Source organism: Echinops telfairi, unplaced genomic scaffold, assembly GCF_000313985.2.
Source record: "Echinops telfairi isolate 266 unplaced genomic scaffold, ASM31398v2 ScPeMD7_3533;HRSCAF=4204_0, whole genome shotgun sequence".
NCBI lineage: Eukaryota > Metazoa > Chordata > Mammalia > Afrosoricida > Tenrecidae > Echinops > Echinops telfairi.
In genome coordinates this window covers 73,914,337-73,929,242 of record NW_022107431.1, presented here as the reverse complement: position 1 = coordinate 73,929,242, position 14,906 = coordinate 73,914,337, and the positions used below count along the sequence as shown (strand labels likewise).

The 14,906-nt window shown below is 40.7% G+C and overlaps 1 protein-coding gene across 2 annotated transcripts in view; it reads right to left on the bottom strand.

Moving 5' to 3' along the window:
- Positions 1-14,906, bottom strand: part of FHL5 (four and a half LIM domains 5) — a 47,114-nt gene that overhangs the window by 18,968 nt on the left and 13,240 nt on the right. For both annotated transcript variants that reach the window (XM_004710909.2, XM_045294495.1), the window contains exons 2-3: positions 3,212-3,382; positions 2,232-2,406 (exon numbers count right to left, since the gene is read on the bottom strand). In XM_004710909.2, the coding sequence (XP_004710966.1) occupies positions 2,232-2,406; positions 3,212-3,370 (334 nt within the window). In that variant the 5' untranslated portion in view covers positions 3,371-3,382. The remainder of the gene's footprint in view (positions 1-2,231; positions 2,407-3,211; positions 3,383-14,906) is intronic.

The following is a 14,906-nucleotide window of genomic DNA, read 5'->3' as shown; positions in this document are numbered from 1 at the left end:
ATGAGGAGCTGATACCAAGGGCTCAAGGAGAAAGAAAATGTTTTCAGAATGAGGATGGCATCATATGTACAAATGTGCTTGACACAATGGATGTATGTATGGATTGTGATGAGAGTTGTATGAGCCCCAATAAAATGATTAAAAAAATGAAATAGCATAAATATGGTGAAAAGATACAACAATAATGCATACTTTTCTGACTTTAAACCACATAGAATCGTTGTGTTTTATTTCAGCTTCCTCTTGGTCTATGTTGCACAGGTCCACATGAGCACAGCTAAGCATTCTGGAGTCCCCATTCTCCTCAATCTTATCCATAATAAGATGTACATATCTTTGCATAATCAAAAACACAGCTAATCATCTTTCTTTTAGTCAATGTCCATCTGGTATTAGCAATGTCCTGCATGTTTCAGGTCATCTTCTGAATCAGGTAGGAATATCGGGGAGTCTTTATCGTTCTGCTGCAATCATTTTTAAATTATCTTCAGCAATTTTTAACGTTTCTGTTATATTAATGGTAGTATTCTATAATCTGCACATTATGTTGGACACCTTCTTTGGAGTGGGTAGAAATATGGATCTCTTCCAGTCTGCTGGCCAGGTGACTAATTGTCTCCCAACTTTCTTGGCGTAGAGTATCTTATATCCAGCACTGCGTCCCTCTGTTCAAACGTTGTGACTGGTGTCCTGTCAATTTCTGGAGCTTTGTTTTACTACAGTGCTTTCAGTACAGCTTGGCCTGTTTCTTTGGATACTTGGGTTTCTTGATCATAAACTACCTCTTGGAAGGGTTGAATGCCAGCCAATTCTTTTTGGTAGAATGACTGTATACTCCTTCCATTTAAAAAAATGTAGTTCCTGCATCTTTCAATATTTTACTTAAATCTTGAATTTTTCTAAAGTTCTTTCAGTTTGAGCAATGCTGAGTGAATTCATCCCTTTTGGTTTTTCGACTCCAGTCCTTTCCACATTTCAATACTTCTTGAACCGCCATTTGAAACCACCTTTTTAGATCTTTTGCTTCAGCATTTTTCTCATTCGCTTAGGCTACTATTCAGTTACAAATTTCAGAGTCTCTTTTTGACACCCATTTGGGCCTTTCCTTTCTTTCCTGTCTTTGAATGACCTTTTCGTTCCTTCATGTCTGGTGTTTTTGATATCATCTCACAACTCATCTGGTCCTTGTCCAATCTATTCTTGTGATGGTCTCTAAATTAAGGTAATGTATAATCAAGGTTTTAATTGGCTTTAAAAATCTTCAACTTGAACTTGCATATGAGTAATTAATGATTTGTTCCATAATCAGCCCCGGCCTTGTAGTGATTGGAAAAGGGTGACCCTGCTGATGTTTGAAACACTAGTGGCACAGCACCCAGCACCAACGCAACAAGCAAGTCACCTAAGTCTGACAGACTGGCAGATGAGTAGTGGCCAGGCATGTTAGTGATGCACAAACTGAGGCACAAGCTCCTGAGATTTATGTTATGCAATTATGGTCTAGTAGATTTAAATACATAATAAGGAAATAAGACAGAATCATGTGGTAGCATTCACATAGGTCTTAGTCTGCTGTAAAATCCCTGGTGGTGTAGTAGTTACATGTTGAGTTGCTAATTACAAGGCCAGAAGTTCTAAACCACGTCACGCCTCAGGAGAAAGAGAGTGCTTTCTACTCTGGTAAAGAGTTACAGTCTTGGCAATCCGTAGGGACATTCTACCCTGTCCGATAGGGTCACTATGAGCAGATATCAACTCCATGGCAGTGAGTTTGTTTTTTCAGACTCCCTGAAGGGAGTAACAATGCCTGACCCTCAAGCCAGTGGGTGTCAAGCTATCAGAAGATTGTTAGTCTCACCCCTATCATGCAAGCTTCTTCCTTCTGTCTTTGGTGATACGTAGATTCATGGACCTGGTTCAATTTACACTTAGAATTGTTGGTAGAAATTTTATATTTATTTTATGGTTCAAATTTTGGGTCCAAGTGTTTAAAGTGTTTATGTGAATTAGGTTTCACAAAAAGAGAGCTCTAGTTTACCTTTTCACCATAGAATAATCTTTTGTTTCTAAAATACGCTAAATTCAAGAGACAGCTGAGAGAGACAGAGAGAGAGAGAGAGAGATATCTTTCTCCACATTTGAGTTTCTTGAGCTGATACGCTCTTCGTGTACTTGGACCTAATGAAACTCATGAATCCTCTTTGGCCGGGCATGGCGTGCGCGTCGCTCACCGGGCATGATGGGCTTCTTGCAGTGGGAGCACTTGGAGGAGCACTCGTTGGAGTAGCACTCCGTGCACAGCAGGCGCTCATCCTTGGCCACAAAAGGCTTTTCCACCAAAGACTGGTTGCATTTGGCACACTTGAAGCATCCTCCATGCCAGTGTCGGCCTTTGTAACACAGATCCTTTGAGAGAGTAAATAAAAGTGAATTAAATGTGTTGGTCACAAACCAGGTTGTTTTATAAGATACACTGAGCACTCCGGGGCCCCAGGCCCCAGCAGGTTGTGCTGGTAGCTTGAGGGGATGTTGTCATTGATATAGTTGTCCTTGGAGAAGGGACTCAGGTTAATTATGAGGGAGAGTCTGGAGCTTTCTTGATTGGTCACTAAAAGTAGCTGGAAAATCAATGGACACTTTTCTAATTCTTCAAATGCCTCCTACATTCTTTCTGTAGACTCCAAAAGAGATTTCCTGGAATGATTTTTGTTTTTAAGTTTCCATATTATGAGACATTATTAGACAACCAAACCCCAAACCCTACCTACCCGCAGCAAGATCAGAGAGACAAAGAAAAAGAGAAGGAGATATGATAATCGTAGGGAACATGAGCTCTTTGTGTGAGAGGTGAGGCTGCTTATGAAATCAGAAAACACGCATTTTGAATCTTGACCCCTCTGATTATCTACATACTTATTTAGATATTCTTGCCATTCAAAACTAACTACATGTGTTAGCTGTACAACTTAGGGTATATAACTTAATCACCTTGTATCTTAGCAACCTAACAACCTCAACATTCTTTGTAAGAATGAAAGCATAGATTGCAATTCATGGTGCTAAGCACAGTGCTGTAACTTGATGAACAGAAAACTTCTGAGTTCATATAGTGCTAGAGCAATAGAAAGAGTGTTAATAGCCCAAAGGGGGAAAGGTACGTCGAAGAATGGAATTATGGATTGCAGGCAACATTCTGTGCACTGAGACCTACCTTGGAATCAGAGTCAATAGGTTCTTTGCAGCCCTCGCAGTAGTTAGCAAAGATACGCTCATAGCATGCGACGCAGCACAGGGTGTCACCCTTCACTACAGACTTCTTCCCAAGCAGTGGTGACATGCAGTATTGACATTTACATTGAGTAGTTGCCATATTGGTCCGATCCTGTGAAGAATAATTTATATATGTGAAAACAAAACTTTGTTTGTAAGCTACATGGAGTCAAGCACTCAAATGGATTTATATTCTCGAGAGAGAGAGAAAGTTCTAATTTAGGAAACGTTTGTGGTCATGGTGACACTGGGAATGATTTAGGAAAGGCTCCTCGTGCATCTTGGCAACTCCTGTGTTTTTGTGGACAAAATGCACAGAGTAAGCAATCCGATTGTGAAAACGTCTTGCATTCATCAGATGCTGACATGGGAACCATGGTATGTGTGGCAATGTGTAGCTCAAGGCTGCAAGGAGGAACTGCTGAGAGGGCTTTCACACACTGTCATCGCTCTGTATCTTGCCAGAGAGCTCTAGAGGCAGAGTCTCAGAGAAATAACAATTCTTTTTACTCTAATTTAAACAGAAGCTAGTTAGCAAGTGCATTGTTATTTTCTAGACTAATACTTTATTCCTTACATCTTTATAGCTTACTTAATTAGGCTTCCACTTTATTGCTTACTTAATCAGGGTTCAGGAGTCTGAATGACACAAATGTTTTACAATTGGCTGCTAACCTAAAGATTGGTGATTTAAGTCTATCAAGGGGCTCTCTGAAAGGAGGTCCCTGTTACCTCCTACTGTCAGGATTACAGTCCAGACTGCTGTCTGGCACGACGCTGTAATGCATGAAATCACCATGTGTCAGAACTGACTCTACAGCAATGTGTTCTTTTTTAAGCTCTTTAAAACACTCTTTGAAAATATTTGTTTTGTGTTCATAGGAAGACATAAGGTATGCATTTCTTTTTCAGCCACAAGGAAAAATAAAAGTATTATATGCACATATTCACAGGGGCATGGGATCCTAGGATTGGCATCGCTCAGTGCAGTAAATCACGGCCTCACTCCTCAGAGGAAGGGCCAGACAACGAGCCCCATTCTCGGGTGTGGAGCGTTCCGCCGCAGTTTCTCCCTATGCAGACGGAGCAATAGGACTTGAACTCTGCTCCACCCTTCCTCCCAATTCACTGTAGCTTCTCCCCTTACCCATTGGCCAAGGCAAGCCCCCTCTAGTGGCAGGTATCCTGACCCACCCATCCACATCCTGACTGGGAAGTGATGAGTTACTGAACTGGATGACAAGTGACACCATCCCTAGTGACACCCTTGACTTGGAAGCCTCTTCCCCTGAGATGATGGCTCTCCTGCCACACAGCCATGGCCTTTGGGTTCATTTTGGCTTTACCTCCTGTGACAGTATCAGGGACGCATTATGCATCCCTGCCACCTCCTGGTGATGCCACTGCATGTAATTTCATCATTGGAAATTAAACATGTTTTTAAGAGTAATTTATCTGTCAATATAAATGTATCTACAACTTAAGGTAAAGAAAACAAAACCCCTCAAATCTAGACCAATAGGTAAATGGAGATGGGAAAAAGGGAAATCATGATAATGGGAAAAAAGGTTGAAATTGTCCAGGATTTCGTCTTGCTTGGATCCATAATCAATGCGCATGGAAGCAGCAGGCAAGAGATCAAACAGCAAATTGGATTGGGTTCATCTGCTGCAAAGGCCACTCTAGAGTATTGAAAAGCAAGGCTCTTGCTCTGAGGCCTAAGGGAGACGTCGAATCAGGAAGACTGAAGAAAGACTAGACGCATTTGAATTGTGGTGACGACAAAGATTGGTGGTTTCTGTCTTGGAAGAAATATGGCCAGAATGCTCCTTAGAGGTAAGGATGGTGAAATTTCATCTCACGTACCTTGGTCATATTATCAGGAGAGACTGATCCCTGCGAAAGGGCATCATGCTTGGCAAAGCCGAGGGGCAGTAAAAAAAAATCCTCGTAGTTGCCACAATGGGTTCAAACTAACGATGCTTATGAGGATGGTGCAGGATTGAGCGATGTTTCCTTCTGTTACGTGTAGGGTGACTGTGAGTCCAAACTGACCTGATGGCACATAACAACAACCAATCTGAGAGAGGTGTCATGGAATGATCACATCCATGCCCAGAGTACCCAGCAGGACTCATGGTACTCAACGGTACTCAACATGCCTACGGTTTTGTTTTAGTCGAAGGATGCAACTCAAAATCTGCGAAGGAAAAAGGCACACAGGGATCCTTCCAGAGAAAACGTGACCTATGCTTGTAAGTATTTTGTTCCAGTGGGGTCACATGGGACGCAGCCACTTTTCTTAGCAATGGACCGTCAGCACAGAAGCTAATACACATTACAGACACGGTGCCTAGGAATTTTACTGGGAGTTGGTCACATAAGCAAACTTAGTCTACCAAATTCCTGACTACCAGAGGAGAGAAAGGGTTCAGCAAAGGTTCAGCATAAGCCTTATTGCTTACCCATCCAGCCCCTCTACCCAGTTCTGAGAATGAGGGGAATCCTCCTGAAATCTAGGATTCACCTTATAATCAGAGCTTTCTAAGGAACACGTGCTTCTCTTTTGTTTCTTTAATGAGTTGTTCTTGTCGTTAGGGGCCATCAGGTCTGCTCCAACTTACAGCAACCCTGTGTACAACAGAACAAAACAGGGCACGGTTCTGTGACATTGTCACAATTGTTCGAGTCCATTGTTGCAGCCGCTGTGTCCACCCATCTCCTTGAGGGCCTGACCCTCCCTCAACCTTACCATACGTGATGTGCCTTTTCAGCGACGGGTCCTTCCTGATAAGATGTTCAAAGCCAATCTAGTTTTTCAGAATTCTGGCTCTATGTCTTCCAAGACAGATTTGTTTGTTCTTTTGGCATTCCATGGTACTTTCAACATTTTCCACCAACACTATCATTCAAATGCATCAGTTTTTCTGTGGGCTTCCTTATTCATTGTCCATCTTTCACATGCATACAAGATAATTGAAAGAACCACGTTTGGGTCAAGCATGCCTTAATCCTCAGCATGACAGCTCTACTCAAATCTGTGTGTGCAGCAGATATGCCCAATGCCCTGTGCTGTTTGATCTCTTGACTACGGCTTCCATAAGCCTTGGTTTTAAGTGAGGGTGCTGTTCACCTAGTTTTCAGGTCTTTCTGTAATGCCTGTCTTCCTTTTGGGACTCCTGCTACCCTATAGCTTCATGCAGCAAATATCCTAGTGGCTTCAATGTGCCCTCATTTTGTCCAAACCATGCTACCTGCTCTATCCTGCATGTCTACTTGCCACTTGATACCTTCAATTAAGCATCCCACCAAGGGCTCCAGACAGGACTCTAAGCAATACAGACCCAAACCTTGTCAGTTTTATACTCAGTTGCTGAGATATAAGAAGATAATCTATGGTAGAAAGGCGATGTAGGCTATTCCGTTTTTAAAACGCAACTGACATAAAAATCAATAAAAGTAATTATATCTTGTTAAATAAAAAACTGAAATGAAACACAAAGCTGAGGACAGGATAATACTTATGATTATTTTTGAAAAGTTTAGGCGACCGAAAGAGGAACCGGATATGGATTTCTTAAAGCATGTACTATTTGTTCAGAATACAGACTGAAAAAGCCTGGTGAAATGATACAGGGCATTTAACATGAATATTTCCTTCTTACCAAAAGCACTACCATGAATTTTTCTTCGAAGTAGAATTTTTAATGTCTAGATTTATAAGAATACATGAAGAATTTTGGATATCTTCCAGTTCTTCCCTCCAGAAATTAAATTTTTTCACAAAATCACAACATCAATTATTATTATAAAATGCTGGATGGCATTATTAGTGTTTCTCTGTGGTTACTGCTACATCTGAACTGATATTCCCGCATATTTTGCCATTTCCTACTTTAGTAACAAAATCTCCATCGGAGTGCCTCGCTGAATGCGTGTCACCGTGACTTCCATGTGTTGCCATTTTGCTGCCCTGCTCCCTTCACCAATAGGTATCGAAAAGACTGGACATTGGGAACATGTGAGTTCTTTCCCAGGAAAAATGAAAATTTAGACTTGAAAGTTCCTAGTGGAACATGGCCAAAACTACTTGCAAGGAACATTGAATTCCCATTTGATTAGTTCCACAGAAATGACCCTTCCTACTTAATACAAACAGACTCCAAAGTTACGGAAGGCTTGGAAACAGGAGGAAAACAGATTGATTCCCTTGAAAGGTTTTAAAATATGAAGTCTTATCGACTTTTCTAGTGATCAAAGGGTTATCTCTGAAGGGTGATATGCTCATTATGTATATACTTTTATATGCAAAAGATGCTATCATCATCAGTATTATTTTTATTTTAGACAAAAGACATATCCCAGACAATAGTGGCTGCGGGAATTCATCCTTAATTGCTGAATGATCACAACCTGGATGCGCAGGAGGAACTGCTCTTTGTGCAGTTTCCCTGGCCTTGCCTGCTCTACCCTCAACAGAGCCTTTGGGTGTACAAATCTGTCTACACTATGTATCGTCTACCCCTATATCTATACCACAGCAGCACGCAGCATGACCTCTCAAGGGGTGGTTACTGTCCTATTTAGAAATGTTTAGCATGTCATGAAAACCAAAATGGGCTAGCATGTTAAATATAGGATTCCAATAGCTCCCCCACTTGAAGATCAGACCAGATGACGAAATCTATGTATGAGACCAGAGGGCACTTCTACCTCCATGTAATAGGCCACCTTCTAGTAAAAAACAAACTAACAAAAAAACCCAGAATGGAGCATATTCTCTTCATTCTTTTAAAGAAGAGAGGCAGGTACTATACTATATATTAAAACAACAAAGAAGCCTGTTTAGTTGTTTCCAATCATAATGACTCTATAGGACTGAGTAGAACTTACCCACAGGGTTTCCAAGCCCAAATCTTTTGTTTCGCCTGTAGGTTGGACTACCGATCTTCTGGTTAACAGTCAAGTATTTAAAGCTGGAAGTATCCCATTGTGGTTTGCAAGGGGAATAGTAGGAGGTTGGATGGGGTGATATTTTAAATCTTGTGATTTTTGCACTCGGGCCTCTACAGTAAGAGGAATCCTTGAGTAATGCAAACAATTATAAGCTCGACTACCAAGCTAATGACTGTTGGTTGAACCCCATCAGAAAGTGCCTTGGAAGAAAGGCCTGGTTATTGCTCCCCAAGAGTCACTGCCGGGGGAGCTCTCTGGAGCCCAGTCTACACAGAGCACACATGGGACCGTCAAGAGTGTGAATCAGCCCAAAGGCAAATAACCGTGAGGGTAGACATTTAGTCCAGTTATGGAATAGCTATACTCAGTGATACTTGGGCTCTCTTATCTGTTAAAGCCTGGATTCTCTTAATTTAGTGCCTTATTGATTTAATAGAGCATATAATCCGAGGTTAAAGAACATACTGAACTTTTACTCCCTTATATTTGTTTAGAAAATTATAATTTCATCTTCACTTTTATGAAGTACATCACTTAACATTTAAGTTCAAATGTGTTTATTTGTTAATGTTGTTCGCACCAGAGGGTCCATTTCCACTCATAGCAATCCCGTGTGACAGAGCAGAACTTCCTCGTAGAGCTTGCTAGCCTGTAATTTTCACAAATTTTCTGTTGCCGTTGCTACTCTGCTTAAGAACAAGTTTCAGAGTCTCTGACATCCATTTTGGTCTTTTCCAACTTTTCCATAACCTTTTCCTTTTCCCTTCTTCCTGTGTGATGTCCTTGATGTCATTCCACATCCCTTCTGGGCTTTACTCATTAGAGTTTAGTGCAGATCTATTCCTAACATGGTGTCTGATTCAGGCAGAAATATTCAAGATCATACTTTGTCTCTTGTGACACTTTAATTTTTGTTACCTTCAACTTGAACTTGCACATGAACAAGCAGTGGTCCGTTCTGCAGTTAGCACCTGGCTTTTCTTGCCTGGTAATACTAAGCTTCTCCATCACCCTTTTGACAGTTGTAGTTGATTTGCTTCCTGTGTAATTCATGTGGTGAGATCCGTGTGTGTTCTCTTGGATAGTGTTGTTAAGAAAAAGTACTTCTGATAAATAATTCATCAGTTTTCCACGCTTCTATCATGCTATCTCTAGCATCATTTCTATCACCAAGGTCATAATTTCCAACTATCGATCGTCCTCCTCTGTTTCCAACATTCACATTCCAACCACCAGTAATTATCAATGCATGTGACTGCACACTTGATCAACTTCAGACTCCTGCCGTTTGTAAAAACGTTCAATTTCTTCATCCTTGGCATCCATACTTGGTGCACCAGTTGTATTAACTAGTTGTCCTTGTAGGCGCAGAGCTATAAACCTCTCACTGAAAGCATTGCATTTCAGGATAGATCGCAAAATGTTCCTCGTAATGATGAATGTAACACTGTTGCTTTCAATTTGTCTTTCTGGCATCATAGACTACAGGATTGTCACATTGAAAATGGCCAATATCAATCCATCTCATCTCACTAACACCCAGGAAAATGATCTTCCAGTGTTCCATTTCATTTTTGAAGGCTTCCTATTTTCTGTGATTCATATTTCATACATTCTACATTCTGATTATTAATAGATATTTGCAGCTGTTATTTCTCATTTCAGTCTTGCCACATCAGCAAACAAAGGTCCCAAATGCTCTGCTCTGTCTGAACCACTGGATTGCCTCTCCATGAAGTCTCACAGTTGTGCTTTGAAGGCCTTCTAACTGCCGGAGGGCTTCATCTTGCAGCGCTACCTCAGACATTGCTCTGTTGCTAAATATGAGGTTGATAGTGGCTCATGTTGGGAAGTGGATCACCAGGCCTTTCTTCCTAGTTTGTCTTAGTATGTAAATGCTACTAAAACTTATTTGAATTAGGTGCAAGCCCCCACCACATGACAAACTGACAAGTTGTAAAGTGCAATATTACAGCAGAATAAACCAAAATATCAATGGAACAGCAAGAACACAATAAGCATCCACATATTTGGAAACTTGACAAATAAAAAATGATACTTCAGTTTTGTGAGAGAAAGAATGAGTGATTCAATAATTGGTTATTTCATTTACATCATATTCAAAACAATTCCATCATCAATGTACAAAAACAAAGCTAAAACACAGGCTAAATTTTCTCATAAATCAGGATAGGGAACGTTTTCAAAGAAAGTACAAAAACACAAGGATCTACATATAACCTCCTCCCTATGGGATGGACAGCAGAGAAGTGGGTGAAGGGCAATGTGTTGGATGGTGTAAGATATGACAAAATAATAATAATTTATAAATTATCAAGGGTTCATTGGGGAGGGGAAGAGGAAGGGAGGAGGGAAAATGAGGAGCTGATACCAAGGGCTCAAGTAGAAAGCAAATATTTTGAGGATGAAGGAAACAAATGTACAAAAGTGCTTGACACAATGGATGTATGTATGGATTGTGGTAAGAGTTGTATGAGACCCCAATAAAATGATTTATAAAAACATAAAGGGAAAAATGGATAATTTAATTTGCTTATTGAAACATAACTCAAAGTAAGAAAAAAATCAGTAAACAGTTGATATTGAACACTCATGTAACAGCAAAGAATTAGAATGCTGAGTATATAAATAATCCCTATTAACCAATATGTGAATTCAAAATTAATGAATAGAAATATAGGCAAAATGCATGTGCAAACATTGTTTCATTTTAAAATACCAAATACCTGTTTTATATATATATTGAACAAATACATGTTCAATCTATATCATTAAAGTTTAGATTGATATGCTTAGCAAACTGTAACCATATTTACTCACAAGGTCAGAAAAAAGTTAGCAAGTTGGATAATATGACATATTGGTGAGAATAAGGCGCAGGACATTCTGTATAAGAAAAGAGCAGTAAGAATTCCAGCTTGATGCAATCACTTTGGAATGCATGTTTTCCGATATAGTGCAAAGTTGAGCATGTGCATTTTCAGAGGGCTCAGCAAGTTGACACTTCCCTGTGTGTCCCAGGAAAATCCTGTACAAGTTGTGGACAAGAATATTGTACACTTTAATTTATAATCATCTAAACTGGAAACAGCCTGAGTGTTAGTCAAAGAGAAAATGAACAAATAGAAAGTTGCGTAGTGCAGGACAATTAGCCATTAAGGAAGACAACAAAACAGAAAACCTAAACTCGGTGCCATCGGAGTCAGTCTGACACATAGGACAGGGTAGGGCTACCCCTTTGGGTTTCTGAGACTTGAAATCTTTAGGGGAGTAAATAGCCTCACCTCTCTCCCAAGGAGAGGCTAATGGTTTCAAACAACTGACCTTGTAGTTAGCAGCTTAGTATAAAATCTACTATACCACCAGGGCTCTTTCCATTAAAGAATCTGCACAGATACATTACAGGTAAACACTTCAATCCAGATGAACTTTATGATATGAAATAAAACCAGCAAAAGAGTAAATACACTAGGGTGCCATTTATAAAAAGTTCAAGAACAGCCAAAACTTGTTATTATAAATAGATATTGTATATTTTATATAATATGTAATTTATTATATATGCAATTGTGTTATATTGAATAGATTTAGTATAATATATAGTATATTGATATATGATAGTTAGATATGATATAATATTTATATTGTCTATTATATAATATCATGTTATAGATTATACAAATTACATGCATAAGGACATAAACTGTCAAAACAGGAAGATATATGGGTACCTGTAGACTGAAGAGCGAGATTAACTGCTGAGAGACATTGTATTTGAAACTGATGGGAGACAGCAGCCTTGGCTCCCTTTTCTCGCTTGTAAAGCTACGTTACCAGGGAACGGTCCAAAGTGAGGCTTGTGTTTGCCGTGCACTGGGCAGTTCAAAGTCAGCTGCATGCACACTATTGCTTTCCTCTCACAAGTTCATAAAGTGGGAGGGCTTTTCTTTTCTCGCGGTGAAGTTGAAGTGTACTGGATATACTGTATTTACATGTTGGGCTGCGGGCCACATGGTCGGCAGTTCAAAACCACCAGCACAGCTCCGCGGGAGAACGACTGGGCTTTCTACTCCCATAAAGTTACAGTCTGGGAAACCCACGAGGGGTCGCTATGAGTCAGCTATGACGCAATAGCAGTGAATTTGGATTTGTTTTTTTGTGTGATTTCTAATAGTAGGTCTTATACTGATGTATTTTTAAGCTACTTTATTTCTCTGTCCTGTGATCTGCGTTTAATTAGCGTGTATCACAATTCTAAGTGCCACTTGATTTGATTGCAGACTTTTGTCCCCCGGGGGTGAGTAACGCGGTATAGGGGCCTCATTTTGATGTGCGTCCCTTGATTCCACTTCACAGAAACCACATTTTCTACAAATTGAAAGTTTTTGGCAACCTTGAGTTGGGCAAGTCTGTCAGCACCATTTTTACCAATAGCATGTACTCACTTCAGACTTCTGGGTTACAATTTGGCAGTTATCAGAATATTTCAGACTTTTTCATAATGCGATTGTACACTTAATAGACTAGACACTCAAGCTCAATTGCCATGATGTCAATTACAACTGATAGTGACCCTGTAGGGCGGAGTAGAGCTGCCACTGCAGGCAGGCGTCTGAGGCTATAAATCTCTACAGGAGCCTCATCCTTCTCCCTGGGAGCAGCTGGTGAGTTTGAACTGCTGACTGTGGTGTTAGTCTCTTTTACTTGCTGTTGCCATGTCTGGACCCAAACCTGCAATAGTTAAGCTGATTTCTATCTTTAGCTGGATCTATAGTGTTGCTAACTAGATGCAAATAATGCTGCAACTATCCCATATGTAAAAGTGAACCGGACTTTAAAGTCTGTTAAGCTTTCTCACTTAATTTTCATGTTTATTCAAAGTGGCTTCGCTCAGACTCAATAACTATATCCATGCTCATCTGGGCGTGCTGCACGGCTCTTTCCATTGCCCATTGCAGTCTTTGTTGAATCTGTAAAGTAGATGTTTCTGCTTCTCTTTAGGGAAAAACTTGGCAGAATTTAAATCTATATGGTGTAAGGAATATCAAAGTGCTCTGGGGAAATATCTGTACAAAATGTTGAAGTCTTTGAAATTTGTGTGATTAAGATACCGAACTGGGATGGAAACTGAATCAGGGTAAAGAATCTTAATTCAAAATACAGTTAACTGGATTTACCTGTGGCCATTCTCACTTTTAGGATTTTAATTTAAATTGCTGCTTGAAGGGCGGACAAGTGGTTGTTACCCAGTCAAGAGCTCGTTTGAAGCCTCGCTGAGCAAAGTATACAGGTCTATGTTCGATAAAAATTAAATCAGCCACCGTGCGAGTTGTACAACGCCTCATCTCCTTATGCAAATGCTTCAGTCATCTTAATCTTCTCCCTCCGGCCTCAGCGTTCTACATATATACCACGACCTCCCGATTGCACCTCTTTTAGATAGTAGTTTTGACCTTGCTCCGATCTGTGGTGTACTACAAACTACAAACAAACACTCCATTGCTCTCAGGGTGATTCCAACTCTCAGTTCCAATGGGTCAGAGTAGAGCTGCCCCGTCCGTCAGCCTTTCCCAGGCTGTCCGTCTGTTCTGAAGCACACTGCCACACCTTCCTCCCGCGGAGCTGCTGGCAGGTGGAGCCTCTTGTTCAGCACCAAGCACTTGAACCCCTGTCCCTGAAGGGCTCCTTGATGGATTATTCCAAGAAAGCAGGCTGGCTGTCAGAGTCCATTTGATGCATGGTGATACCTTGGGTTTCGGAGACTGAATCTTCATGGTAACAGACGCTTCATCTTTTTCCCAGAGTGGCTGGTGGGTTTGAACCACTGACCTTGCAGTTAGCAGCCCTGCACCTACCCCACAGAGCTACTAGGACTCCCGTGATGGACTGTAGTGGTGCACTATTATTAAACATTAGTCTATTAAGTGAAACCTAGTATACTTTTACTACATAACTTTTGCTCCCTCATGATAAGGTCAACATTTTTACAGAGTTCCACAAGGTTCTCTACAAAGGACCAAGCAAAGAATCTTTCTCAGATTCATCTGGCTACACCACTTCCTTGGTGGGAAAGTCTCCAACAGCTCTTCTCTGGTTGTAAAATAAACCTTGAACTCCATGACATAGCCCCACATGGCCTTTTCCTACATTCTCTTGCTTACTTTTCCCACTGCCTCCAGCCCTTTCTCAGCCCTGGAGTCTCCAGCACACACAGACATGCCTGCGCATGCCTGCTGTGCTTCAGCCACTTCCAGTCATCCCATAGCCTTCAACTGTACCACAACCTTTCAACATCTAGACCTTCACACATGACTCTTCTTGTACCCATTCTCTCCTCCTTGTTGTCCACCTACCTTGACTACATCGTCATTCCTATCCTCACAGCCCAGTTAAACATCCTTCTCATGATAGCCTCCTCATGTTGTCCTGAGGCCTGAGCATTTCTCTCTCATTAGTGCATACATACTATTTCTTTTTTTTTCCCCCCAAAATAATTTTATTGTGAGTTAATACAGTTAACATATCATCTAATCATTCAGTCACATTAGGCAGTATTGTATAATTGCTCCCAAAATTAGTTTCAAAACATTCTTTTCCTTCTTGAACTTCTTGACATCAGCTCCCTTTTACCTACCCACCCCCATCACTGTGCCCCACAG